We start from the raw sequence: 27,605 nt of genomic DNA, 5'->3' as shown, positions 1-27,605 counted from the left end.
TTCATGGAAAAGCACACTGACAGTTACGACGCGGCATGTGCTCTTAACCTGCGCGTCCATCAAGACGTCTTTTCCGGAGGTGGCAGAAGAGCCGCGATAGCGCTAGCACACGCGCAGCCCAAGGTTGGAAGAATTGTCACTGACTCGCAAAAGGCGTATAACAGCTACAGAAAGGTGTGGGTGTCTTTTGCGGTACTAGATATTCTCAAGAGTAAATACGACTTACCTGAGAGAAAAGTTGAGTTGATATGGACACCGGCTCACTCTGGGCTGGAGGGCAACGAACTTGCCCACCATTTCGCCCGAGAGATGGAACACCGGGCAGAGGAAGGTGAGCCACAGTCCATAATTAGTTATAAGGACATTACGAACCATTACAAGACGGAGAGGCACCGTTACCCCAATCCTCACAAATCTCTTAGCAGAGAAAGGCAAGCGATCTACAGGCAGATACAGGCAGGATCCTTCGCGCACCCTTACCTTCAAAACAAGATGCACCCAGAAAGACACGAGAAGAAATGTAATTTCTGCAAGACTCAGGCACGCTCAAACACGTCATTGGAGTATGCGATTTCGTCAAGGCAATCCCCCCAACTCTTACCTGCCCCACTACCTTAACCAATCCCTTATCCACCCTTACCGAGTGATGGGAGACCTTGTTAATCAGCCCCGCGCTGGAAGACCAGCTCGTCCTGATCTCCATGGGCCAGGCGGCTAGTGAACCATATGGGTCCCGTGAAGAGGCAACCACTTCCATTGACGGCGTCTAAGAAGATGTCGAGCTTGGCTCAATAAAGTTGTTTCTCTCTCTCTCTCTCTCCAAGCGCCTATAGTTTTTGCCTATTCTAGCTGAGATAGCCTCTTTTATTTTCTATAAAAGATAAGAGTGATACTTTAGGTATCCTAGAAATGTAACCTACTGACAGAGCAGAAATACCCTCTGTCTTTAGAGTCCCTTCGACAACTTTTTTTTTCTAGAAAATCACGTTGGTGTTCACTGAACCGCCTAGTATAGGGAGGTCTTGGTAGTAATAAATGAAATTGAAGGGCCTGACAACGGGCCACGATGTGTTGCGAGACGTGGATAGAAATGGAATGACGATTTACAGTGACAGAACCCAGCCCGCTGTTCGCGATTTAGTTGGAACTATAATTTTAATTGGCAAAGAATATCTGAAAAACCAGGACTTACTGGTTTTTCAGTGACGAAGCCTGTCGGTGAAATGTTGCTACTTCGGATGGAGTTTGCAAGATACTATATGTAAGTCTACTGGTATTCAATACAGCATAAATATTGCCTAAAATTGCTGTTCGTATCTTGTTAGACAGGCGGCTTATTCTACGCTTCGGAAATTAAAATCGCACGCGTGTTTACGGCAGTACGCTGAACTAAGTATCACGTGTAATTCCGTCTTTTCGTTTTCGAACGCATTGGTTTCATTTTGATTAGTTAAATATCAAAGCAGTTGGACAGGAAAACACGAAAACACGTGGCTATTATAGCAGAAATACTTTACCAATTCGAGAAACATGAATCGCAGGAACATCAACTCGATAAACAAAATCATACTTTGTCACAGCTACGGCTACACTCATCGTCAGGCTCCCTCTAATGCCAGCGTATAATCAATATCGCACGCGCCTATCACCGTTTTCAGCATATTTCCAGTGAACGACTAAATTCTCACTGCAGGTCAAGAAATTCGGATAAAAAATGGTCCACTGCTTTTTCCGCGTTAGCACTTCATGATTGGACACTCTGACCAGTAGCTCTCCATTGCACTAAAAAAGTTGGTACCATGAAAGCTGGATGTTTGTCCGTTTAATAATGTACTGCATTTGTGAGAAACTTCTCTGACTTGTGGTGGACGCGATTGATCAGAAATGTCCTAAATGTTATTCGTAAGTAATGCAGTGCGCATCCTGATGGTGTATGGGCTCAGGGTAACAAGAAGTACTCAGAACGTATGGAGCCAGATACAGCAAACACGCAATTATGCTCGGGACAGCAGGAAAAAAAGGACATAACACTAATTCGGACATATAACGTAGAGCACGCATAAACTTGTAAGTATGAAACCAAGGGCCGGGGTGCTATGCAGGATGCGCCGAGTTCCTCGCTCGCCCAAATTTTACCCGAGTTCGCTATATGGCAGTCAGTGAACATAGATAGCATGGAATGCGGAAAAGCAGCCGGCAAAAGATAAGTGTCGAGAAAAACTCACATATTGCCACATAATCACACCCTGCGCGGCAGATTGCTTCCGCGTCTAAGGCTGCGCAAAGAAACGCGACAGAGCCCCGAATTGTTGTCAACGTGTTGTCCCAATTTAGCAATACCATGACTGCCCGGCTGTCTATGTGCATGCTTGCCATGAGCCGCTTGCCCTGCCCTTCCCGGGCGCAAGAGAATGCCTCCACTTTCGGGCATTATCGTTCTGTCCTCCATCGAATGCGAACAGGGCACATGCGGCGCATTCTTGCATCCACAGTGTCCCTCAACCAAGTACGTTAAAACACAACCAAAAAATTAAACATTTTCTTTCTTTAACTATGTGTTTTCTGTTTCGAATGCTATAAATTTCTGCCGACCAGACATCGAGCGAATGATTAAATTTTGCACTTTTTGTCTCGAGTGTCGACAGTGAGGCGGAAACTTACGAACAAATACATTCTTGAGGGTCGCACGCGCGAGGGAGTTCATGCGGCGAGCAGTCACCAGGGGTGCTGCTGCGCACTTCTCAATAAGGTCAGTCTTGACAATAATCTGATCGCCGCTTCTCCATTAGGGGAATGGGAATGCAGCGCGGCGACATAGCTGCTCACCGCAGAACCTTCACTGAGGCAAATAAAGCCGCCGATTTTTCTACTAAAAGCAACGCTCTACCCATAGAGAAGCAAGCAACGGTTGTCGCTTCAAAGCGGCGGTGCGGTATTGTAGGCTCCGCAGTGACGCAGCACCATGCAAATGTGCCAGTTTATCTGTGCGCACGATGGCTCCTCGATGCAATGCGAAGGAGAGCGTGCTGTTCGGCGACACATTTCATCGCACGCCATCCCTTGCCCAGTCAAGGTGTCTCCGTGCGCATGCACGTAGTATTTGAGTATTGCGCACGCCAAGGTGCTTGGGGATTGCCTCGGTCTGAGCTAACAGCGATTGCAGAGGGGTATCATAATGACACCGCAGCCATGACATTTAGGCTTGTGAGTGCTCTTGTGTGGAGTTCTGAAATGTGACTTCGAACGGAGGAAGGTGCTGCAACTGTTTCTTGCGAAGCGTTTGTGACGAAGAAATTCCATCGCACTGGGTTGCGAGCGATTCTCGATGTTGACCATGTTTGTGCCACAGCGGCTCCGAAGCATCACTGCTGACGGAGCAGCCATCTCAAAAGACAGCTTCGATACGTTGTCATTCGAGAACACTACGCACTCCTCAGCATAGTCGTCCACCACGGCGCATGGTTGCCTTGCAAGCAGCTGCAGTAACGCGCCGTTAATTATTTGTTGCTGGCTATGTCGCCAGAATGCACACAATGAAACCGTGCTGTGGGGCCTTCACAGTCCGAGAAGATAGATACAAAGCCAACGACACTCCACGCTTTGTTTTTGGCAGTGGCACTCAGTGCATCCCCGACGACAGTGCGTTGTGCGTGTTTTATTTCGGCTGTGAAGATATGCCTCGCATCTCAGAACCGCATCGCTTTTCCCAAAAGTAAGTTGGGCGTGGCCCAACCATGGTGGGTACGGGCACACGAGTTACATGCCTCGTGCGGAATGTGACGTATGGTATTGATGGACAGGCGAACTCGCGGCACACTCGTGCATTGTGAAACACCCCCCCAGTGGAACTCGGGAACATGGCGGCGACAGCAGCAGCCTGTGTCATTGCATCCAGCGGCACCAAGCGTCAATATAGGTGTCGGGACCTGTCCACCTAAATGACTGACGGAGAGTTTCAGCGTCATTTTCTCCTTTCCAAAACATCAGTGTGCTGAGAGTGTGATAAGTTAGGCGAAGGCCCTCATCTGCGGAGCAGCGTGACAGGCGTATTACGCTTTGTGAGCACAGGTAGGACTGACATTTGTGTGCAACAAGAGTTAGTGCGATCGCTTCGGCTCGCTCCGGCTTCAAGCGCTATGCGTCCACCGCGCTGCAGTGCCAGGCCAGGTCCGACGGCGTCATCGGAGTACTGGAGCATCCGTATGGACCTAGGGTTCAACCCGGACCAACCAACCTGCGAAGGCAAAGTGGTCACAATATACGGGAAGACTCGGAAAGGACGCCGGGCTGCCTTCCGGTGCAATAAGTGCCGAGAATAGTTGTCGTAGTTATACGGTACCGCTGCACTGCACAGGCAGAGAGGTAAAGCAATTAAGTTAGTTCGACAACATGGACCACCTCGGCCGTCCGAACGTCCGCCACTCCAGGCGGCAATTGATGTGGCTCACGCGCTGCGTATGCAAAAAACGTAGACTTGTGGTTGTTATAGGAGATGACCGACCACTTGTTTCTTTTTTCGGGGCGCGCCATCGCGGACTGCAGGAACTAGGCCCGTGTGGTCGTGAGGAACGAGCTGCAGGCGCGACTCCCACTCGTTGGCCCCAGGAAGATAGTGCAAACTGACCAGTGTGTGTTCTTCACGGCAAGCAAAATTACAATCGAGGGCGCCTTATGGCGAGTGACAACGTTCCGCCGAGCCGCCAAATTTGCGGCGGTGTTGCAGACCGGGTACCACGGATCTTCGACATTATCTGCGCTACCACAAGGGAACTGCGACTTTTAGAGGTTGACCGAGGAGGCGCGGCAACGCGAGGCCCCATTTTGGAAGCCCATCTTCAACCGGGGATCATTATTCACTGTGACAAAAAGGCCCCACAGAAGTGTAACGCAAATTTAGTGGATGCTAACGGGGCGAGCTTCAATCTGCATTGCGAGACACGCAACCACAGCGTGAACTTTGTGAGCCCCATCACAAGCATTCACACGCAAAAAAAATTTAGAAGTTGTAACAAAGTGAAGCGCCACCTCGTCAGCGACGAGTACTGCACCGCTTTTGGAGTCCCACCTGATATGGATGTGATGGCGGTCGATTAACGGCCACGTGCGCTGCGAAGACCCTTTCTTGCGTTTCTTAGAAGCCGTGGATCGCTCGGGGCTGCTCAGTACGACGGGTCTTTCTGGCGGATGTTAAAAGCCATCGCTCAGCGCTACCTAGTATAAAGGTGCATCACAAAGTAAAAGAAAATAAACCATAGCTTTCTGACCATTGGCTTGTATCACTGTTTTCCAGCATTCCTGCTTGCTTACACAGTAAGCGCGCGCAAAACTACTTCCGCGTTAGCCAACGCTCACTTCGCTTCGCAGCCTTACTTTAGCGCGAACAACGAGCAATCTGTTGAAAGCCCAGTACGAAAATCAGGCGCACACCATTTTGTGCTCGGAAATGCGAGCGCAAGCAGGTAGGCAGCATACAAGTGGCGTAACGCAAAACTTAATAAATTACAAATTAGTCTAATGCCTGTTGAGTGTACATTTTGTACACATTAAAATGCTCATAAACCACAATAAATATGGATAATAATGCAGTACTAAATGCATTTATTTATGAGCCGCTTGTGCATGTAATGTGCATGCAATACACTCAGTGGAACGACAAATAAGTGAAAGAAGTTACAGAGCAAGCAACGACGGTATGATCACGTGAAGCTCAGTTTGTCGACCAGCTATAAGGCAACACCCAATATATGTCAGCCACCCAGAGTGAATCTACATAAATGAACGGATCTGGAGGCATGCCGAGAGACGAACCTTGTCTTGGTACCATTAGTTCTTTCATCTTGGGGCATTGCCACAGCTCGTGAAGATACCAAGTTTCGCAGACTCAGCCATCCTCATTAGCACCCTAGACGGTTTGAATCACCTGTCCTGCAACTCACATACCTGTTGAGTGTATTAGCAGTCGGTGTGTTGTACCTGCAGTGTTGTGCCATACTACGAGCACCACGTGCCGACCACGAGGCGCGGGAGCTGCCAGGCTACATGCACCACCTGGCTACCACGAGGCGACGAGATATTCCACTTCTCCGCGACGAATCAAGAATTCGATACGGGAGGCGGCTTCAAGAAGCGCCTAGCCATCTCCCCGACGAATCAAGAATTCGATGCGGGCGAGGTCATCACCCTGGCCCGCCTGGTTCCTGCGGATGAGAACTCGCCCAAACCGGTTCCTACTGATGAGGCTTCGCCCAAGGGATTTAAGGGAGAACCGGCCCATTGTGAGAAGAGAAAGTCGCTTGCAGCCGCTCAGTCAGTCTGAGGCGTTCCTACGGCTACTGTACGCTATCATCCACTATCTGTAAATATTGTACAAAGTTTTTCGTTTCTTCTTCGCCTGCGGAAAGAGTCCATCTTTCGTCGTCCACCCCGAAGTCACAACAAGAGGAAGTCGAGGCGGTGTCAGTACGCTTTGAGTAGAGAGGAGTCGAGGTGCGGTTCCTGGACAGCCTCGGTGCAGCAGAAGTCCTGGTGTTCTGATTGAACCCGAGCCCGGAAAACACGGAAACGGTGGTGACAGCCTGTCAGAATGTTGTGGTTAAAGTATAGCACTCTCCGGACATAGGGGATCCGCTGACAAACAAATCTACCCAACGATAACTCAAAGCGTGCCCGAGGCACGGCCTATCACCGAGACTTCCAAGCCAGTTCAGCCGCTCGTTGCGGTTACTTCACCACTTTCGCAATCACGTGAGGAAACTGTCGAGCCAATTTCAAGACAATGGAGAGGTTAATTTGCGATAGTCACCTAAGCAGTACCGCGATTGTCTCCTGTTGTGGCGGCAGCGTCGAGAAGCCCACGCACTTCGTGATTCAAGCACGCGGCCTGGAATTTGTTGCGCGGCGTCATAGCAGTAAAAGGATCCTGCTGACCACCCGCTAAAACTGATCGGTCCCGTTGCTTATGAAACAAGCCATCCGCCACCGTACACCAACGGTACACATTCACCCGAGCACGTTTTCCAGTCGCACGCACATTGAACGTCTTCTTGCCAAATTTATTATTGATGGAGCATATTATGTGTACGTAGAAGGATAGGAATGTATGCACCATACAATTTTTATATTTTACCTGTCTTTCTCGCTATTGCAAGCGTATTTTCCAAAACATGGAAAAGACCGCTGCTGGACATTAATATTGCTACGGCATGAGCCAGACGAGGAGAAGAGGAAGAATACGTTAGCTGGTACAGTCTCGGGACATCTTGACTTCACCGTCAATCTCGTCCCTTAAATAAAGCCGGCTTAACATTACCCGTAGCAGTTTTGTGGTGGAGGTGCGGGGTATTTCCACCAAGACGACGGAGCTGCTGCAGCAAGTGCCACGCCGGAGCCGACGGCTCACTCGACTGCCTCCAACGCCGCTTGAGATCCCGATGTCCCATAGCGGCGACCAGCAGCCTTCTCTGGCTGCTCCAATGCGAACAACCGGCGCCTGGATGCATCAGATGGAGCCCCGCCTTTTCTCAGGAAAACTCGGCGAGGACGTGGAGGAATGGCTTACCCACAACAAGCTTGTGAGCAAGTACAACGGCTGGAACTCCACGGCTCAGCTTGACAATGCGGTTCTGTTCCTCACAGACACTGCGCCAGTGTGGTTCGAAAACCACACTAGCGTGGGAATGTGGGACAGCTTCGTTACTCACCTCGGAGAGTGCTTTGGCGATTCCACCACGAAAAGGAAGCGGGCGGAGAAGACATTGCTTCAGCGCGCTCAGGTCCCAGGCGAGACCTGTACTACGTACATACAGGCGATCCTGAAGCTTTGTAAAACGGTCAATCCTCGAATGTCCGAAGAGGACAAGGTTGGACACCTTCTCAAAGGCATAGCTGAGGATGTTTACGATTATTTAATCGAAAAGGAGAGTCTCGCTTCGGTCGCCGACCTTATCAAGCATTGCCGCACATTTGGGGCCTTGCAGCTGCGCCGTATCACGCCAAAGTTCGGCAGGTTAGCAAATGTCACAAGGGCGGCAAGCGTTGACGAAAGCGACAACTACGGTTTTCAATTTGACCTTGCGGCAACTATAAGGCAAATTCTCCGCGAAGAACTTGAACTACACACCAAAGGGGTGGACGTCGAACAACTTGGTTGCGCTACCAACCAACCTCAAGAACGTGCATCTGCTGTCCGCATTGTCTGCCATGCCAGGCGTTGCAGACTGTCGAGTCGATTAGCTGCGACAGTACCAACGTACCTTTCCCACTGACATGACGCACGATCAACGAACTCGTCGAGCTACCACCACGAATCGGAATTCGCAAGATCGCGTTTATTATTCGCAGCGTCCCAGGGTTGACCCCCAGGCTTACAACGTTGGTCGCGCATCGCCTGTTTGTTACAGCTCTGGCGCCTCAGGACACATCGCTCGTTTTTGTCGCCGGCGCCGACAGACAACAACATATGGCCCGCCACCAACTTGGCCTAATTTTGAACGTGACAGTTATGACGACCGTTGCCCGACAGACTCTGATAGTGCAAACACCACAGGCGCGCCAACCCGGAATACCTTCCGTCAATATATTAGAAGGAGTGGCTCGCCAGCTTCAGACCGCAGCCTGACGCCCCCAACCAGTCGCCAACGCCGTTCAGCGTCACCACGGCGACGTGCTACGTCACCACTGCCGTCGGGAAACTAGCCGGCGCGGCCGATGGAGGTAAGGTCGCCGGACAGTCTGCGTCTCTGCGGAATACTCCTCTGCCTATTATGATGGTGAACAACAAAGTGCGTGTGTTATTTGATAGTATACCTGCAACAGCATTAGTTTATACTGGTGCTACCGTTTCCGTCATGAGTGTGACATTCAAAGAGAGGCTGGGTCGGAAAGTTATGTTCCCGTGGAATGATGGCGTGACGTTTCGTGGTGTCAGTGGAGAGTGCCTAGTTCCCCTTGGTATTTGTGTTGCAAGTGTTTTATTCGGAGGAGAAGATCTTAAAACAGAATTTCTCATACTACCGCGGTGTACTCATGATGTGATTCTCGGGATTGACTTTCTTCAGGATTGTGGTGCATCCATTAACTGTGGCACAGGCGAAATTACTTTGAATAGCACGCTTCTCGCCACCCTTGCCGACACATCCTTACCAGTGCAAAACTATTGTGTTGTTTCGAACGACTTGCTGCTACCGCCTTGGTCGCTGTTACGTATCCCTGTCAATTTCGCTGCTGCCGACCTTTCATCGTTTGACGCGCAAGTCCAGCCACTTATGTCGAGCTGCACAAAGAAAGATGTACTTGTACCACACTCTGTCTTGAGAGTAGTGAATGGCGCCTCAAATTTGTGGGCTTTCAATTGTTCTTGCGTCGCTGCTATTCTCCCGCGCGATATGAAGCTCACTGAACGTGACGAGATTACCTACAGCTCCATTACAGTTTTAAGCGAGGAGAAGCAGTCTCATACTAGCGATACCCACCGAAGTACTTCTGAAGATCAGTTCTTACGGATGATCAACAAGGCGCTGCCCTCACATGAGCATCACGCTCTCGCAGAAGTTTTGTGGGCACACCTTTCTGTGTTCGATTTTACACAAGGCGACAAGCAGGCTTCACTTCCGCGTTATCGTGCTCGCCACAGAATGGACACCGGATCTGCGCACCCCATTCGGCAGAAGCCTTACCGCGTTTCTTCAACAGAGAGGACAGTTATTGCTTAACAGGTGAAAGACATGCTGCAGAAAAGTGTTGTTCAAGAGTCCTCTAGTCAGTGGGCAGCAGTAATAATCTTAGTAAAGAAAGGTGGATCGTGGCGGTTTTGCGTTGATTACAGGAAACTGAATGCGGTCACCAAAAAGGATGTTTAACCGCTTCGTGGAATTGATGATGTCATCGATTGTCTACATTCCGCTGCCTACTTTTCATCAGTGGATTTGCGATCAGGGTATTGGCAGATACCCATGCACCCAGACGATGAGGAGAAAATGGCCTTCGTGACACCAGATGGTCTTTGTGAATTTAACGTTATGGCGTTCGGCCTTTGTAACGTGCCAGCAACGTTCGAACGATTCAGGGATACTACTCTCCGAGGACTTAAATGGTAAATTTGTTTGCGCTACCTCGATGATGTGGTGATTTTTGACAGCACATTGAATGAGCATAATAGCCGTCTTAGCCTTGTTCTGAATTGTGTCAAACAAGCCGGCTTGATCCTAAATTCCAAGAAATGTCGTTTGGGGGAACCGAGACGTTAGTATTTGGGCATCTGGTCGACAAAAACGGTGTCAGGCCAGATCCACAGCAGATTGAGGTAGTCAGCGCCTTCGAAGCACCGAAGTTAGTGGGGGAGTTGAGGAGTTTCTTGGGCCTGTGCTCGTAGTTTCGTCGGTTCGTCCCAAGATTCGCCGACGTGGTGTACCCCCTAACATATCTTCTCCAAAATTCCGCCCCCTACAACTGGACATCGGCTTGCGACAACGCGTTCCGCCAGGTAAAGCTTCTGCTAACATCAGGGCCCATATTGCGTAACTTCGATGCATCCGCACCTACGGAAGTGCATGCTGATGGCAGTGGCATGGGCATCGGTGCTGTGCTAGTGCAACGTCATCAAGGAGCTGAACACGTTGTGGCTTATGCTAGTCGCTCTTTGACCAAGGCGGAACGCAATTGCACTGTGACCGAGCAAGAATGCTTCGCAGCTGTTTTCGCTGTCCACAAATTTCAGCCTTATATCTACGGGCACGCGTTCCCTATCGTTACTGACCACCACGCGTTATGCTGGCTGGTGAATCTCCGTCACCGGAGTGGACGACTGGCACGTTGGGCTCTTCGGCTGCAGGAGTATGACTTCGTTATTTCCTACAAGTCCGGGCGTAGCCACGCAGATGCGGAGTGTCTCTCCCGCCTTCCTCTGACGACTACGGAATGTGACGAAGACAATTGTGATGACTGTTTTGCTCCCATTTCTTCTACATTCCCAGACTCGACGACTTTCAAAGCAGAGCGGGAAAATGATATTAGCTTGGAACTTCTATTTGTAGGCGCATCGCGTCCTGGAGCCACTGTTCGATTTTGTGTCCGTGACGGCCTGCTTTACAAGACTAAAGACTAAATTCGGCTAAAGGCGCACGCTTCCTTCAAGTGGGGCCGCAGAGTCTGCGAACGGACATACTGAGAGCCATGCACGACGATGTGATGGATGATGAGAGCCATGCACGACGATGGCCATCTAGGATCCATCAGAACTTTGAACCGTACACAGGAGCGCTTTTACTGCCCCAGAATGCGGGACACAGTCAAGCACTACGTCGCCAGTTGCGAACAATGTCAACGCTACAAGCGCCCTACGACCGTTCCGCCAGGTCTTCTCCAACCTCTGCCGCCGCCTCGCCTGCCATTTGAACAAGTGGGTATCGATCTTCTTGGCCCATTTCCCCGATCATCTAACGACAACCGATGGGTGATCGTATGTGTCGACCATCTGACCCGTTACGCGGAAGCAGCGGCAGTACCATCTTCAACAGCTGCGTCCATTGCAACGTTTTTGCTTCGATTCATTATTCTTCGATATGTCCCCCCGTGTCATCATTAGCGATCGTGGTCGTCAGTTCATTGCGGACGCCGTAGAAGAACTGCTTCATCTCTGCAGTTCGCAGTTCCGTCATTCAACACCTTATCACCCTCAGACAAATGGGCTTGTAGAACGTACGAACAGAACTCTAACGAACATGCTGGCCATGTACGTATCTTCCGATCACAAGGACTGGGATGACGCACTCCCCTTCATAACTTATGCTTATAATACTGCAAAACATGAGATGACCAATTACAGTCCTTTTATGCGAAGCATATTACGAGAGCTCAACCCAGCTGCTCAGGTGCGGCGGTGTCGCCTTCAATACCACATGACACCGTGATGTCACGACAGAGGAGAAACGGGGCTCCAACTCGCGCCGTCGCTCGCGGCGTCGCCTTCAAGGCTGACCACGCGACACAGTGACGTCACGACAGAGGAGACACGGGGCTCCAACTATATATACCGCCGCCATCGCTCGCGGCGTCGCGGCGGTATATAAGCAGCTGCGCTTGCCGCTGCTAGACACTCACGAGGTGAGATGCCTCCTGCAGAGACAGAGCTGCTCGTTGGAATGAGAAGCGAAGGCTGCGGCGTGCTACAGAGACTGTTTCTAGGTGGCTTTGCTGCGGCGCAGCGACTACGCGCCCCGCATCGGACACGGTGAGCGTCGAGCAACGCAGCGTTCGGCGCGACAATGAAATGTGCGCCTGAGCAAGCGCCGCACGCCTGAGCCGACGCCGACGACACCGGCTTTTCTGCGACACGAGCTCCTTAACGCTGTCGCGTTAAAATAAAGGCTAGTATGCTTCGCATCCTGGGCTTAACCTTAGCTAAGCCACAGCCATTTTTTTTTATCTCCTTTACTGTGGCATCGCAACACCGATCGAAAGAGCGCTATGACAGCCGACACCAGTCCGTCTCGTACGCTAAGGGAGACTGTGTGGTTGTGGACTCCGGAACGTAAACGTGGCTTATGTGAAAAGTTTTTACCCCAGTACACGGGCCCATTCGTCATTGCAGATCGCTTGAGTGACTTTACGTACGTGGTGGCACGCTTGACGTCCGCTGGTCGTCGGTCTAGCCGGACCCAGTTAGTACATGTTGCCCTTCTTAAGCGGTGTCACCCTACGCTTTCCGAGTGGTTTGGACTTGCCTAGCGGGCTTCGTCTGGCAACCGGGGATTGCTACGGCATGAGCTGGGCGAGGAGAAGAGGAAGAAGACGTTAGCTGGTGCAATCTCGGGACGCCAAATTGACTTCGCCATCAATCTCGTCCCTTAAATAAAGCCGGCTTAACATTAATCGTAACAATATCATGGTATTATGAGTAAGTGTTTTTATCAAGGGATAACCTCAAGGATTGATAGTAGCGCACATCCTGTCGTTTTTCATAGAAGTCCATGTAGATCCAGTGCTCTGACTTCAATAGTTGCAACGAACCAACTTTCAAATTAAAATTATTTATTTCTGCCTTGTACAAATACAGACAACGGAGGCGCAGAAAAAAATGTCAGAAACAGCTTGACAAAGCCGCTGCCAGCTTTCGCTTGGCAGTGGCTTCACAGCAAGGCTTTTAAAACAAAAGTAATTGCTAAAAATCTAGCCCCAAAATCTGCACCCGTGGATGATCTCTCGGCGACCATCACTATGATGCGAGGGAAAATTAGAAAGTCCTTTACCCAATTTTTTAAAGCCAAATTATGACTCCAAATGCAAAGTCAACAAAGGCACTCCCAACGGTGGACCTTTCTTGGCCCGGCCTTATCGACCGGTATCCCTGTGGCACGGCGCTCTTGTAAGTTGATGAAGTTGTCGGTTTTGCTTCATGCGTCAGCGGCGTGCCAGCAACAAAGTTTGATTCGTCTTCTATGGAGCAAAAAACGAACGCCCATCGAAATCCAGCAAGGAAATGCAGCTCAGTATGGGTCAGGTGTTTCGCTTTGTGAAGTGCTAGGTGGCGGTGCTGTGAGTTCACAAAAGGCTGCGAAGACTTGCATGACAATGAGCGTTTGGGTAGACCTCACGCGTCGCTGACTGACGCCAACAAAGCGCAGGAGCATTTCAGATTTAGTGCTGAGATGGCACAAATGCCTTGAATCAGTCTGGGGACTATTTGGAAAAATAGTGTAAGATACTGTGAGATACGATGGCAGGATTCATACGCAGATCTGTATTTACCTGTATGTCCCTTATATTGGCTAATGAAAATAGGCGCCAATGCTTTGTTATTCATCCTCGTGCAGTACTTGTTGTGCAGGTGCACAAAGGTCAAGTAGCCATCTACTTTTAAGAATTTCTGCTAGAGCGCATACAGCATTAGTTTTGCGAGGATAACAGCGCTGGCTCGGCGTGGTGGTTCATGCGGGCCCAACACTGGGACAATGTAAGAAGCGTATGAACACAACAAAAGTGATTTGTTTACACTAGAAATAATTACTCTCCAAACGACAAACTATGGTTGCACTACACGCCGACACAAAATATGATTCATCGCGGCCGCCAACATATCTCTTTAACCAACAAGCACGGTTCACGGTGCATATTCGTCTATTAAGCTCCATCTTTAAACTTGGCTCGTCTACCCTCCCAGAAGCACTGCTTGCCGCGCTGCTTCTTGATCTCTGTGTTAGGGTTTCGTCGTCGAGGTGTCACTCTGAAGGTGTAGGTCGATCCTTAATATAGAGGCAGTCTAAAAAGGTGGGCCGATCGCGAAGGCTGTGCGTCTAACCCCATTCATAGTGCTCTTCAACAACAACAACAGAAAGGGAAATTCTCTCAATTTTTTTTTCTTCTCGGACGTAATCGAACCATCGTCACGTGTGATCCGAAGCACAGCAGCCCGATGCTTTAGCGCACTGTGGTTATGAGTGCCAGCTTGAACTGAAGGATTAATACTTCGTGTGCGCAAGCACCTACGTGACACGTATATCGGAGCGAGCGCCCTGACTACACGGATGCAGCACAAGTTGCCGCAGCGTGGCTAAAACAAAATGCGAGAGAGAAGCCTTGTTGTACACGGCTTTTATGCACCAGTGCGGCCCCAGTACAGTCTCGTACATAAAGTTTCATACCATAACCACTAGAGGGAAACCCTAGCGTTGGTGTCTACGGGAGCTGCAATGGGAACTGTTCATCCAGGATGTGAATTATGGCAAGTGCATGAGCTTAGCCTAAAGCTAGTCTTTCAACTGCTTTGTTAACATTTTCAGGAAGGTAATGTGTAACAATTATTATAATAAACATTATTGAAATTCTCCGATGGCAGGATTCGAAGGCAGAACCGATAGCCTAGATGCCGGATATTGGAACTATTACGCCACGGGCGCATGCACCGACAAGCGACCTAAAACGCCTTTATGAATTTATTGCGCGAAAGCCAATGCCTTGAGACGCTTGGCACGTGTCGATTTGTCATACTTCGGCAATCTGCGCCGTTGCAATTAGTAGCGATTCTGCGTGTTAGAAGCGCATTCTGCACTTCTGGAAAAGTATAGATTGCCCTGAAATTTTGGACAATTACGGTATATAACGCGTAATAAACAACCCCGCAAGAACGTTGGAATCCACAAGCACGAAGATTAGACTGATGCGTTTACTTCCCATTATTCTCATGGTGGCTAAGCAATTGCAATTTCTTCTAGAAATTATTGTAAGGACATCAATGGTCTCGGGGGCTACGCCATCCCGGAGGTCATGCAAAGTTCTTCGCAAGCACTTCGAAGAAGTGGCGTTAGATGGCGCAGCGTCTTAAAATAAAAGCGCGAGAGAGAAACCCGGCTACAGTACGTCCCTCATAAGTGAGGTGTTCGGGACTTTGACGCACGAAGTCCTCGCATATGAGTCCCGCTCAAATTTACACATTTATAAGAAACATTCCTCGCTGCGTTCCATGTGAATCAATCGACTGATAGAGTACGTGGTTTAAAGTGGTTTTGCTGTTTCCTTTCGTGGAAAACGTTCAGTGTTGTCTCGGTGCTATTGCGCGGAACACGCTTGATGCAGTAGACACCGTACGTCACACTTATATAAACACGTAGACCAGCCGGCGTATATGTCCAATTGCAATATATGGATGTAGCGAGCTCCAGCATTATCCCGATTGTTGCTGGATCATCCGATAACCCTTGGTGATACTTTACAAATAGACCACTTTTGAACGACCTTATTCTATTTAGTGACTCCTGACCGAGCGTGCTACTTTCACTGCCGCCGAGCTGCTCAGTGTCTTAATAGAGCTTGCAAGATCTTCCGTATGCTGCAAGGAAAACCATTTTAGGTTTAATGATCTTATTATTTTGTGTGTCTGTACGAGAGACCGTACAATTGCGCGTGACAATAAATTGATATTTCCATAAGCTTCAATTTATAGGACACACAACATTTAAAAGGAAATACGTATCGTTAACTCTAGCGCCCGTTTTAGTGGTGGTCGTAATTTGATCACGTAGAAGAGGCACCTGAGCAAACGGCATGCGCTCTGCCGCAACCAATTTACGTATCGCGATTGAGAGCTTGGGGCGCCTGAAGTTCTGCATGCAGATATAGTAGCGCTTGGAATAGCCACCCCGCTCGTCTTCTGTCACCGCTCTTTCACCCGGTGGGGGTTATAGGAAAGGGGAAGGGCATTTGCCGTCCACGCCGGAGTCTGCTCCGCTGGAGACAACGCCAACACGAAAAATCGGCTTATAGGCGTAGCGATGTACATACGATGTTCTCTACGAAATTATGCAATGAAAGAAGAAACGCTACGCAAGATGCTCACTGTAACAAATATATGCCTTCAAGTGCACCATTTTTTTAACGAAGTGAGTAGCTTGAATAATGGAAGGGTTGTAGGATTTTATTACCTTGGCACTCATTATCGATGGTTCTCGCCCAATTTGTTTCATCTATACGAGATTGCCGCCCATTTACGGTTCTTGTTTTGTTTTCCTACACAGAAACACACGCGTTGCCAACCTTGGGGCGTACGAGCCACAGGACACCACTAAGGCCGACGACGACCACGAGTTCTACGGCCACCCCTACGAGCCCGACCACAACCCCGACGATGACACCGCGAACTACCAAGGCACCTCGTGAGCTGCGCAGAATGAGCCAAGTTCCCGTTTTAGCTCGGCATATGCATTCAGCCACACCCATCTCCCTACGTCATACACGTTACGCACTCCTTTCACAGGCTTCACGTAGTGTGACTGTGAGTAACTAAGGATATGAGTGGATGTGAGTGAGTTTAAGCAGGAGTGAGAGCGCTCGAGTGCGAGTGGACGTAGTATATTATATGAGCCACACAGGAGACACACATATGAGACACACAGGAACAGACACGCGAACACACCCATGTGCGTCTTTGTTCGCATGCACGTGACCCGGTTAGCGCGGTGTGAGGTGGATCTTCAGTGGCATCAGACTGCGCATCACATTACAGAATTAACGCATGCAAACCTGTGTTAAGTGAATACCGGTGAGTGGAGGCGAGCACCAGAGGGAATCGGTTTCGGTAAGCGTGGATGGAAGCGACTATGAATGCGAGTGAGTGTTGGCGAGCGTGAGTGAGTATAACTTATTATGCCAACCTATAACTGCCGCTTGCCGCCGCGTCCACTCCTTCCATACGACAAACGACAGTGTGTACTATTCTACAAAGAAAAAAAAGAACGAATGGGAAATTTAAACCAGAACACAAAACTTGGAAAGTTCGGTATACATGAGGCCCCAGCGTCCATGGTTGGTTAGAACAACAAGAAGTGATACACTCGTATTTGCAGGAGTAATCAAACCCTTACGTGGACGATGTATAACAGCGACCCTCGTGCTTCTTTGAATTCATGTTAAATTATTTAATTTCATCGGTATTCGGGGGAATTGATTACCGCTTACCATACTCAGTTTTCTTAAACTCCGTACAAAAAGCCTGCTTGGCGTAAGCGCGTGCTATGATTGGTATGTACAAGACACGTAGGGAAAGAAATATTAGCCGTCAAGGCAGTTCGTTATCTCCGTGTGTTGCCTCTGGGTGACTAGTGTGGTTTCAGCAACCTTCTATTTTGATGTTCCTTTTTTGTCGAACATTTTGCAAACAATCTGCCTGCTCCCAATTACTGTTTTGCATTTGTTTCATGTCGGTGCGCATGCCATACGCACAGAAAAAAAAGGCAAGGCGAAGGCGCACCGCCACAATATCAATATGGAGGAATGCTGGTGGCTTTCGCTTCCTATTCCGACCGCATGCCACTAAAGAAAAAAGAAAGCGCACTTACGTGGTGCACATTGGACAGGAGCCTGTGAATGTGCCACCAAGGAAAGTCAAAATTGCGCACCCGTGTCGCTCCCGGACTACCAAGGCTTATCTGTTAGGGCAGCATGTTCTCGATCAGGGCTGTACTCCGGATTGCTGTCGCTAAGGCAGCTATCGTCGCTGTCCTGAACAGGTGCAACCCTGATCCAGTAGAACCTCGTGAAGCCCATTCCCGGCGAAATGCATCCAATACCTGCACAAAACACACAAGAATGTTCAGGTCTCTGACCACAACCCGAGGAAGAAGTTGGGCACAAATCAGGACGCTACAGACCGAAGATGCGTAAGCACGACAATGCTACGCGCATTTGAAAGAAAAACTATTCTTCAGAAATAAATTATTTACGCAAACTCTGCGTGTTATTCAAGAGAGTACCCGTTATGTAACTTTTGTAAAGAAGTAGACACGCCTCGTGTTTGCGATAGCAAATCGGGGACGATGACGACGACGACCCGTGCTGTGATTTGCAAGACAGCTCGAGCTCTTCGCTGCTGCTAGGCTGCTGTTTATCTGGTGCTTCTCAGCTTTAATTAAACGCCATCACCTTTGCTGGTGATTGCTAGAATCGTTCAAGTCACACTGGAGCTCCCCAATCGTACGTTGCCCACTGTCACCATGACTGATGCGACCTCCGCACCGACTGTACCCATGGCTGGCCCTGTCACTTGCTCTGGCGTTCTCCATCAGCGCGACCCGACGATCTTTTCGGGAACCGGATAACATGATGTGGAAGACTGGCGCTCCTACGAATTCTGAACCTGTAAGCGTTCACACCAAGTGGGATGACCAGTCTTAACTGAATGACGTCATCTTTTACCTTGCCGACGAAGCAAATCTATGATTTAAGAGTCACTAATGCAACATTTCTCCCCGAGTTGGTCCGCATTCAAGACACATTTCACAGAAGAGTTTGGCCTCCCCGCTGTCCACAAGCTACGCGCCGAACGGCATCTACGCCAGTGAGCACAGCAACCGGGCGAGACTTTCCCCAGCTCTATTGAGGATGTCGTGGATCTTTGCAGCCGTGTTAATGCAGCGATGGCGGAGGACGAGAAGATCAACCATGTTCTCAAGGGTATGGAGAACGAAGCGTTTCAAATGCTGCTGTCTAAGAAGGCAACCAGCGTCGCCGTACTCTTCAAAACCTGTGTTATAGTTTCGACGAATAGCGTCGCCAACGTAATATCGACCGCTAAAATGTCCCACAGGCTGACTCGGTCTCGGCCATTGCACTTGCCGCTGGGCCCATACCAATCCTTCTACTCATCTTTCAGCTCAAGGATTTCATTCGCGAGGAACTGACCCTCCAGCTGTCGCTGCTCCCTCGAACCCAGGAGCCAGTCGCAACAATGATTACGGCCGTGCAACAAGCCATCCGTGCCCAAATATCTGACGCACTAGCCCTGGTTATCTCGCCAGCTCCTGTGACGGCATCGCTCTGTTATGTTGACTACCCGCCGCGATTCGCATCTCCGACGGCACTACTCTATTATGCCGACTTCCCGTCGCGGGTCACACCTCCGCCGCTCAACTACGCTGTCGCGCGGCCACCCCCACCGTCATGTTCGTCCGTCCCACCAACAACGCTCCGGGTTCCCCCTGCTCCTGTTCCACGGCAGTCATCCCAGCTTCTTCGTCCAGCCGACACGTGGCGCATGCCAGACAACAGGCCTATTTGCTTCGCATGTGGCAATGCTGGTCAGGTTGCGCGCTTATGTCGTCGTAACATGTCTTCACACCGAGACGTCTTTGACCAGTTTACCTGCGCGCCACAACCGGCTCCCGAGATACGCTGCCAAGATGCTGCTGGCTCGCCGCTGGGACCCTTCAATCGCGACCGCGGTTCAGACAATCGCCGTTCTTCTCCACGTTGATGGTCGCTGTCACCTATGCATCCTCGGCCACCTACTGCTGAGGGAAACCGAGTAGCGCAGTTCCGGAGGCAAGAACTCCAAACTCATTGAACTTTCTGAGACCTCCGTTTTCACCGCAGAATGTCATTGACGTCCATGTGGAGGGAGCATCCGCCCAAGCGCGTATCGATACTGGGGCCGCGGCATCCGTTATCCATGAAAATGTTTCTTGCAAGCTGAAAAAAGTCACGACCTTTGCATCTGGCATGGCACTGCGCACTGCTAGCGCGCAAGACATTCACCCTACAGCTGTATGCACAGCCCGTATAGTCATCCAAGAGGTTTTGCACAACGAGTTTTTTTGTGTTTCGATCCCGTTCTCATGATCTCATCCTCGGGTGGGACATCCTCTCACGTCATACTGCCATCATCGATTGTTCTCACGCGCAAGTGGCCCTTTCGCCGCTATGTGACTCTGCATCAATCGACGCTGACCTCAGTGTCCGCAAAGTCTTCGTTGGTGATGATACTGATATACCTCCGGAGACGTCGGTCCTTGTGACCTTGTCGTGTATTGCCCTGCCAGGCTCAATTGTGGCGTTTACGCAATCTGACATGCTTGCCCATCGCAAGGACTTATTTCTCCCGTTCGCCGGCATCACTGTTATGTCGGAATCCGTTTTGATACCCATCTGTAATTCGCACCGGTATCCCAGTAAGTAGACTTTAGGATTTGCTCAAGCTTTCACATGTATTGAAGACCTTGACATTCACGATGCCGCCACCCGTTTACACTTGGATGCCATAACTTCCGCATCATAAACAACGCCTTCAGCAGTTTTCGACAGCGCCGTCGCCACAGACATTTCACCGACTCATCGCACTAAACTTCCTACTCTACTGAACGAGTTATTTTTTTAGTTCGATGCAACGAATCATCCTTGAGTCGCACAAAAAGTGTCTCTCATGCTACCGACACCGGTTGCCATGCCCCCTTGCGACAGCGTGCGTATCGCGTTTCCGCAAAAGAGCGCCTGGTTATCACGAAACAAGTGGGTGACATGCTGCAGCGCGGCGTCATTCAGCATTCTCAAAGCACTTGGTCGTCACCTGTCGTTCTAGTGTGCAAAAAAGATGGCACCATTCGGTTTTGTATCGATTATTGCCGCCTAAAGCGAATTACGAGAAAAGACGTCTACTCACTGCCTCGGATCGACGATGCTCTTGACTGTCTGCAAGGTGCCAAATACTTCTCGTCTCTAGATATCCGCTCTGGCTATTGGCAGATTCCCATGCCTGCAACTGACCATCCCAAGACAGCCTTCATCACTCCCGATGGCCTGTACCAGTTTAAGGTTATGCCTTACGGGCTCTGCAATTATCCCGCTACCTTCGAGTGCATGATTGATACCATCCTTCTCGGATATTTGTTTTTATGTTAGCGGAATATTTCCAAGGTCGATTCAAATAGGTCGCGAAGCTTCGGGCGAAAAGCGGTTCAGTACAAATTGTCACCGACATCAGCATGGGGGGTTATGGGAGCAGCGGTTGAAGCGCGACTATGTTTGGAGGGAACAAACATTGGGAAAGAAAAACGTGTTTTTTAATTCCAACGAGACACAGTTAGATTCATTCAACGAAAATAAAATTCCCAGTCAATTTTATATGTTCGTGACGAGTTAAGAAAATACAAGTTCAACTTTATTATTAATATTAAATGCATTTCTTTTCAGCGCCCATCGCTGCAGGGGGCGTTGACGCCACTATCACTCGCAATGCAATGAACGTCTTGAAATGGGCAGAAAGGCGCACTCGTATCATATGTTGAAATACGCCCCCCTCACAGTTTGCGCTTTCTTGCTTGTCGAAGTTTGTCTGAATTCGGTGACGCGGGTAGCTTCATTGCTTCTTAATCTGTTCAGTCAAAAGTAGTGAGTTACGACCGCCAGATAATTGTGTAGTTGCTTTCGTGCGACTGCGCTGGCCGACGGGCTTGGCATCCAACAATAGGATCAGCACTCTACACCTAAAGCTTTCGTCAGCCTCCAAAGAAAGTATGTTCTTTGCAGATATGCGATTTCGACAACCGTACGGCTGGCCTTTTCCTGCATCGCTTTACACGCTGAAAGCTCGAAACGCCCATCAAGTCGAATGGCGGGGCATTTGAATATATAGCTCCATAGGAAGAACAACAAAACAAATTTCGCGCCTTCGAAAACAAAATGACGTCACTTCTGCTTTTAACGAACATGGCGTCACATTATTTTTTCTTCCGCCGGTAGTGTTCCCACCACATACAGATGGCGCTAAGCCCCATGGACCGCCGATGGACAGCCATGTTTTGAACGTATGGGCTTCTATGGAAGCTTCGCTACCAGGTACATTTACCTTGATATTTCTTTGTGTTACATAGATGACGTAGTTGTCTTCTCACAGGATTTTCCTGACCCGTCACACTTCAACTGGCCTACAGCTCCACCTCAAGAAGTGCCGTTTCGCTGCCAGAAAATTAACTGTCTTTGGTCACGTTGTCTCGAAAGACGGCATCCTTTCTTATCCCGACAAGCTTCACACAGTCGCCGAGTTTCCGAAGCACCAATCCATCAATGCCCTGCAAAGTTTCATAGGCCTGTGCTCCTATTTTCGACGCTTCGCGCGAAATTTCGCCTTTATTATCGCACCCTTCATGAGGCTAATTACCGCAAGCGAAGGCATTTCCGCGTGGTTATCAGCATGCGATGATGCCTTTACGCAAATTGCTCATTTCACTGCCCATTGTTCACCAATACGGCCCAACTACGCAGAAAGAGTTTCACACCGACGACAGGCGTGTCGGCTTTGGTGCGGTCTTGGCCCAATGGAAAGCCACGAATGAAGAATGCGTCCTGGCTTGTGCCATCAGTACCCTTAAAAAAGCTGAGAATAAAGACACCATTACACAGAAGGAATGCTTAGACATCATTTGGGCTTTGGGCAAGTTTCGTCCTTATCTCTACAGCCGTCCTTTTAGCATCAGCGTCGACCATCACACCCTTTATTGGCTCTCCTCTTTCAAACACCCGTCGGCCCGCCTCGGTCGTTGGGCGCTTCGCCTCCAGGAATATGAGATTCGTGTCGTATACCGCACTGGTTGAAAGCATTCCGACGCTGACGCGCTCTCCCGCTCGCGCATGACACCTGATGTGATTTCTTTTTCCGTTCCTTCTCCGACCTCAGACGCGTCAAAACTGACAACAAGTGACACGTCCTCCGGCCAACTGTAGGACCCATCCCTTGCCCTGCTGCTCAACTACTGTGCGCTCCATCGGTCGTTCCTTCAACGAGGGCACTACATAGTCAAGCAGCCTACTTTGCCCTGCGAGACAAGACCCTGTATAGCTACAACTATATGCCTATATGCAGGCTGGAGACAAGGCAGTGCGGGAATATGGCGTAAGCACTAGGAATAGCAGGGGAGAGTTATTAGAAGAGTTTGCGGAAGAGAATAATATGCGGATAATGAATACCTCCTTCCGCAAGCAGGATAGCTGGAAATGGACGTGGAGGTGCCCGAGCGGCGAGACTAGAAATGAAATAGACTTCATACTCTGCGCTAACCCTCGCATCATACAAGATGTGGACGTGCTCAGCAAGGTGCGCTGCAGTGACCATACGATGGTCAGAACTCGAATTAGCCTAGACCTGAGGAGAGAACGGAAGAAACTTCTGCATAAGAAGCCGATCAATGAGTTAGCGGTAAGAGGGAAAATATAGGAATTCCAGATCAAGCTACAAAACAGGTATTGGGCATTAACTCAGGAAGAGGACGTTAGTGTTGAATCAATGAACGACAATCTTGTGTGCATCATTAAGGAGTGTGCAATATATGCCGGCGGTAACTCCGATAGACAGGATACGAGTAAGCTATCGCAGGAAACGAAAGTCTGATCAAGAAACGCCAATGTATGAAAGCCTCTAACCCTACAGCTAGAATAGAACTGGCAGAACTTTCGAAGTTAATCAACAAGCGTAAGACAGCTAACATAAGAAAGTATAATATGGATAGAATTGAACATGCTCTCAGGAAAGGAGGAACCTAAAAGCAGTGAAGAAGAAACTAGGAATTGGCAAGAATCAGATGTATGCGTTAAGAGACAAAGCCGGTAATATCATTAGTAATATGGATGAGATAGTTCAAGTAGCTGAAGAGTTCTATAGACATTTATACAGTACCAGTGGCACCCACGACGATAATGGAAGAGAAAATAGTCTAGAGGAATTCGAAATCCCACAGGTAACGCCAGAAGAAGTAAAGAAAGCCTTGGGAGATATGCAAAGGGGGAAGGCAGCTGGGGAGGATCAGGTAACAGCAGATTTGTTGAAGGATGGTGGGCAGATTGTTCTAGAGAGACTGGCCACCCTGTATACGCAATGCCTCATGACTTCGAGCGTACCGGAATCTTGGAAAAACGCTAACATAATCCTGATCCATAAGAAAGGAGACGCCAAAGACTTGAAAAATTATAGACCGATCAGCTCACTGTCCGTTGCCTACAAAGTATTTACTAAGGTAATCGCAGATGAAATCAGGAATACCTTAGACTTCCCTCAACTAAAGGACCAGGCAGGATTCCGTAAAGGCTACTCAACAACAGACCATATTCACACTATCTATCAGGTGATAGAAACATGTGCGGAATATAACCAACCTTCATATTTAGCTTTCATTGATTCCGAGAAAGCGTTTGATTCAGTCGAAACTTCAGGAGTCATGGAGGCATTGCGGAATCAGGATGTAGACGAGCCGTATGTAAAAATACTGAAAGATATTTATAGCGGCTCCACAGCCACCGTAGTCCTCCATAAAGAAAGCAACAAAATCCCAATAATGAAAGGCGTCAGGCAGGGAGATACGATCTCTCCAATGCTATTCACAGCGTCTTTACAGGAGGCATTCAGAGACCTGGATCGGGAAGAACTGGGGATAAGAGTTAATGGAAAATACCTTAGTAACTTGCGATTCACTGATGATATTGCCTTGCTTAGTAACTCAGGGGACCAACTGCAATGCATGCTCACTGACCTGGGGAGGCAAAGCCGAAGGGTGGGTCTAAAAATTAATCTGCAGAGAACTAAAGTAATGTTTAACAGTCTCGGAAGAGAACAGCAGTTTACGATAGGTAGTGAGGCACTGGAAGTGGTAAGGGAATACATCTACTTAGGACAGGTAGGGACTGTGGATCCGGATCATGAGACTGAAATAATCAGAATAAGAATGGGCTGGGGTGCGTTTGGCACGCATTCTCAGATCATGAACAACAGGTTGCCATTATCCCTCATGAAAAAAGTTTATGACAGCTGTGTCTTGCCAGTACTCACGTACGGGGCAGAAACCTGGAGGCTTACGAAAAGGGTTCTACTTAAGTTGAGGATGACGCAACGAGCTATGGAAAGAAGAATGGTAGGTGTAACGTTAAGGGATAAGAAAAGAGCTATTGGGTGAGGGAACAAACGCGAGTTAGTGGCATCTCCCTTGAAATCAAGAAGAAGAAATGGGCATAGGCAGGACGCGTAATGAGGAGGGAAGATAACCGATGGTCATTAAGAGTTACGGAATGGATTCCAAGGGAAGGGAAGTGTAGCGGAGGGTGGCAGAAAGTTAGGTGGGCGGATGAGATTAAGAAGTTTGCAAGGACAACATGGCCACAATTAGTACATGACCGGGTGTAACGGTCAGTGGGTGTAACGAGGCTGATGATGACGATGATGATATGCCCCACGGTCGGAAACGGCTTGTGGCTATCCCTGGCACATGTGCTCCGATATGGCACGAGTGCTTCCATGCTGACATTGAAAACGCTCACGCCGGCGTCCTAAAAATTTTCACAAGACTGCGTCAGCGATATTACTGGTGTGGAATGCGTCGGTCTGTGGAGCATTAGGTTCAATTATGCACCGCTTGCCAACAAAGCAAAACCCCCCATTGCGCCGTACTGGCCCACTCCAGCCGCTACCGTGCCCTTCTCGACCGTTCGACTGGCATCGACCTCTATAGGCCGCTCACATACATCTGATGTGAGAATCGCTGGATTATTGTTGGCGTCGATCACCTGATGCGCGACGCCGAGACCGCGGCTCTTCCTGCCGCGATGGTGCGCTACGTTGCGATGTTCGTTCTTCGCAACTTCGTCCTTCGCCACGATGCTCCTCGAGAACTGCTTAGCGATAGGGGTCATGTCTTCTCGTCAGAAGCGATACAATGCCTCCTGCGCGAGTGCCAGATCATTCACCGGAAGTCGACCACGTATCACCCCCAAACGAACGATCTCACGGAGCGCTTCAACCGAACACTGGTTGGCCTGTTGAAGACTTACGTCTTGCCCGACCACACGAATTGGGACAGCCTACTCCGGTTCGTTACTTTCGCTTATAACACCGGGACACATGCGACCACCAATTTTTCACGTTTTTTTCTCTTGTACGGGCGTGAGCCTTCCTGTTCTCGGAATACTATCCTGCTTTACCGAGCTGACGCTTCCGAGCGCATAATTACTTTAGAAGTAGCCCGACACGCTGAAGATTGCCTCCAGCTGGCACGAGCGAGGATCAAGGGCGTCAGAAGGCAAGACGTTACAGTCATCAGGCCACGGCCACCTTCCCTGCTGGTTCCCTTGTTTGGCTTTGGATACCGCCTCGCGTGCGCGGCCTTTGTTCTAAACTACTTGCGTGGTACAACAGTCCGTATCGGATCATGGACGCCTCCTCCTATGTGAACTATATAGTTGAGCGCGTCACACCAGCGCCGGACATTCGTTGTCGAGATCGCCAGACAGTTAATGTTAGCCGACTGAAGCCTTATTTCGATCCTCTCGTCTTCTATGCTCCGTGACTCGACAGCGTGGCTCCGTTACACACGCAGGGCCAATGTAATGAAGCAGACGCGCCTCGTATTGCCGCTAACAGTTCGGTGAAGACAACGCCGACCAGTGCTGTGATTTCCAGGAGAGCTCTGGCGGTTGGTTGCTGCTTGACTGCTGTTGATCTGGTGCTTCTCAGCTTTAATTAAACAACATTACATATTTTTATATTTTCAAAATACTTCAAAATATATTCAAAATATTCAAATATATTTACATAGTCAAATACGCCCCTCGCGACCCGTGTGGTAGGGAGGGACGAGCTGCAGGCGCGAACCCCACTCGTTGGCCCCGGGAAGATGTTGCAAACTGACGAGTGTGTGTTCTTCGCGGCAAGCAAAATTACAATCGAGGCCGCCTGATGGTGAGTGACAACGTTCCGCCGAGCCGCCAAAATTACGGCGGTGTTGCAGTTCGGGTACCACGGATCTTCGACATTATCTGCGCTTACACAAGAGAGCTGCGACTTTTCAAGGTCTACCGACGAGACGCGGCAACGCGAGGCCCCATTATTGAAGCCAATCTTCAACCGGGGACCATTATTCACAGTGACGAAAAGGCCCCACACAATGAGTCCCAAATTCAGCGGATGCTAACGGAATGAGCTTCAATCTGCATTGCGAGACGCGCAACCACAGCGTGAACTTTGTAAACCCCATCACAAGCGCTCACACGCAAAAAAATGTAGAAGTTGTAGAAAAGTGAAACGCCACTCCGTCAGCGACGAGTACTGCACCGCTATTGGAGTCCCACCTGATATGGATGTGATGGCGGTCGATTAACGGCCACGTGCGCTGCGAAGGCCCTTTCTTGCGTTTGTTGGAAGCCGTGGATCATTCGGGGCTGCTCAGTACGACGGGTCTTTCTGGCGGATGTTAAAAGCCATCGCTCAGCGCTACCTAGTATAAAGCTGGAAAACAAAGTAAAAGAAAATAAACCATAGCTTTCTGACCATTGGCTTGTATCACTGTTTTCCAGCATTCCTGCATGCT

At 49.4% G+C, this 27,605-nt stretch overlaps 1 protein-coding gene across 1 annotated transcript in view; it reads left to right on the top strand.

The window, feature by feature from the left end:
- The window catches only part of LOC135914601 (uncharacterized), a 256,527-nt gene that overhangs the window by 103,893 nt on the left and 125,029 nt on the right, over window positions 1-27,605 (top strand). Inside the window, exon 11 of the mRNA XM_070536517.1 lies at window positions 16,506-16,643. Within this exon, the coding sequence (XP_070392618.1) occupies window positions 16,506-16,643 (138 nt within the window). The remainder of the gene's footprint in view (window positions 1-16,505; window positions 16,644-27,605) is intronic.

The sequence above is a fragment of the Dermacentor albipictus genome, chromosome 3 (genome assembly GCF_038994185.2).
Source record: "Dermacentor albipictus isolate Rhodes 1998 colony chromosome 3, USDA_Dalb.pri_finalv2, whole genome shotgun sequence".
Classification (NCBI taxonomy): domain Eukaryota; kingdom Metazoa; phylum Arthropoda; class Arachnida; order Ixodida; family Ixodidae; genus Dermacentor; species Dermacentor albipictus.
Note: the sequence above shows the minus strand (reverse complement) of the source record. Positions and strands in the feature narration are given on the sequence as shown.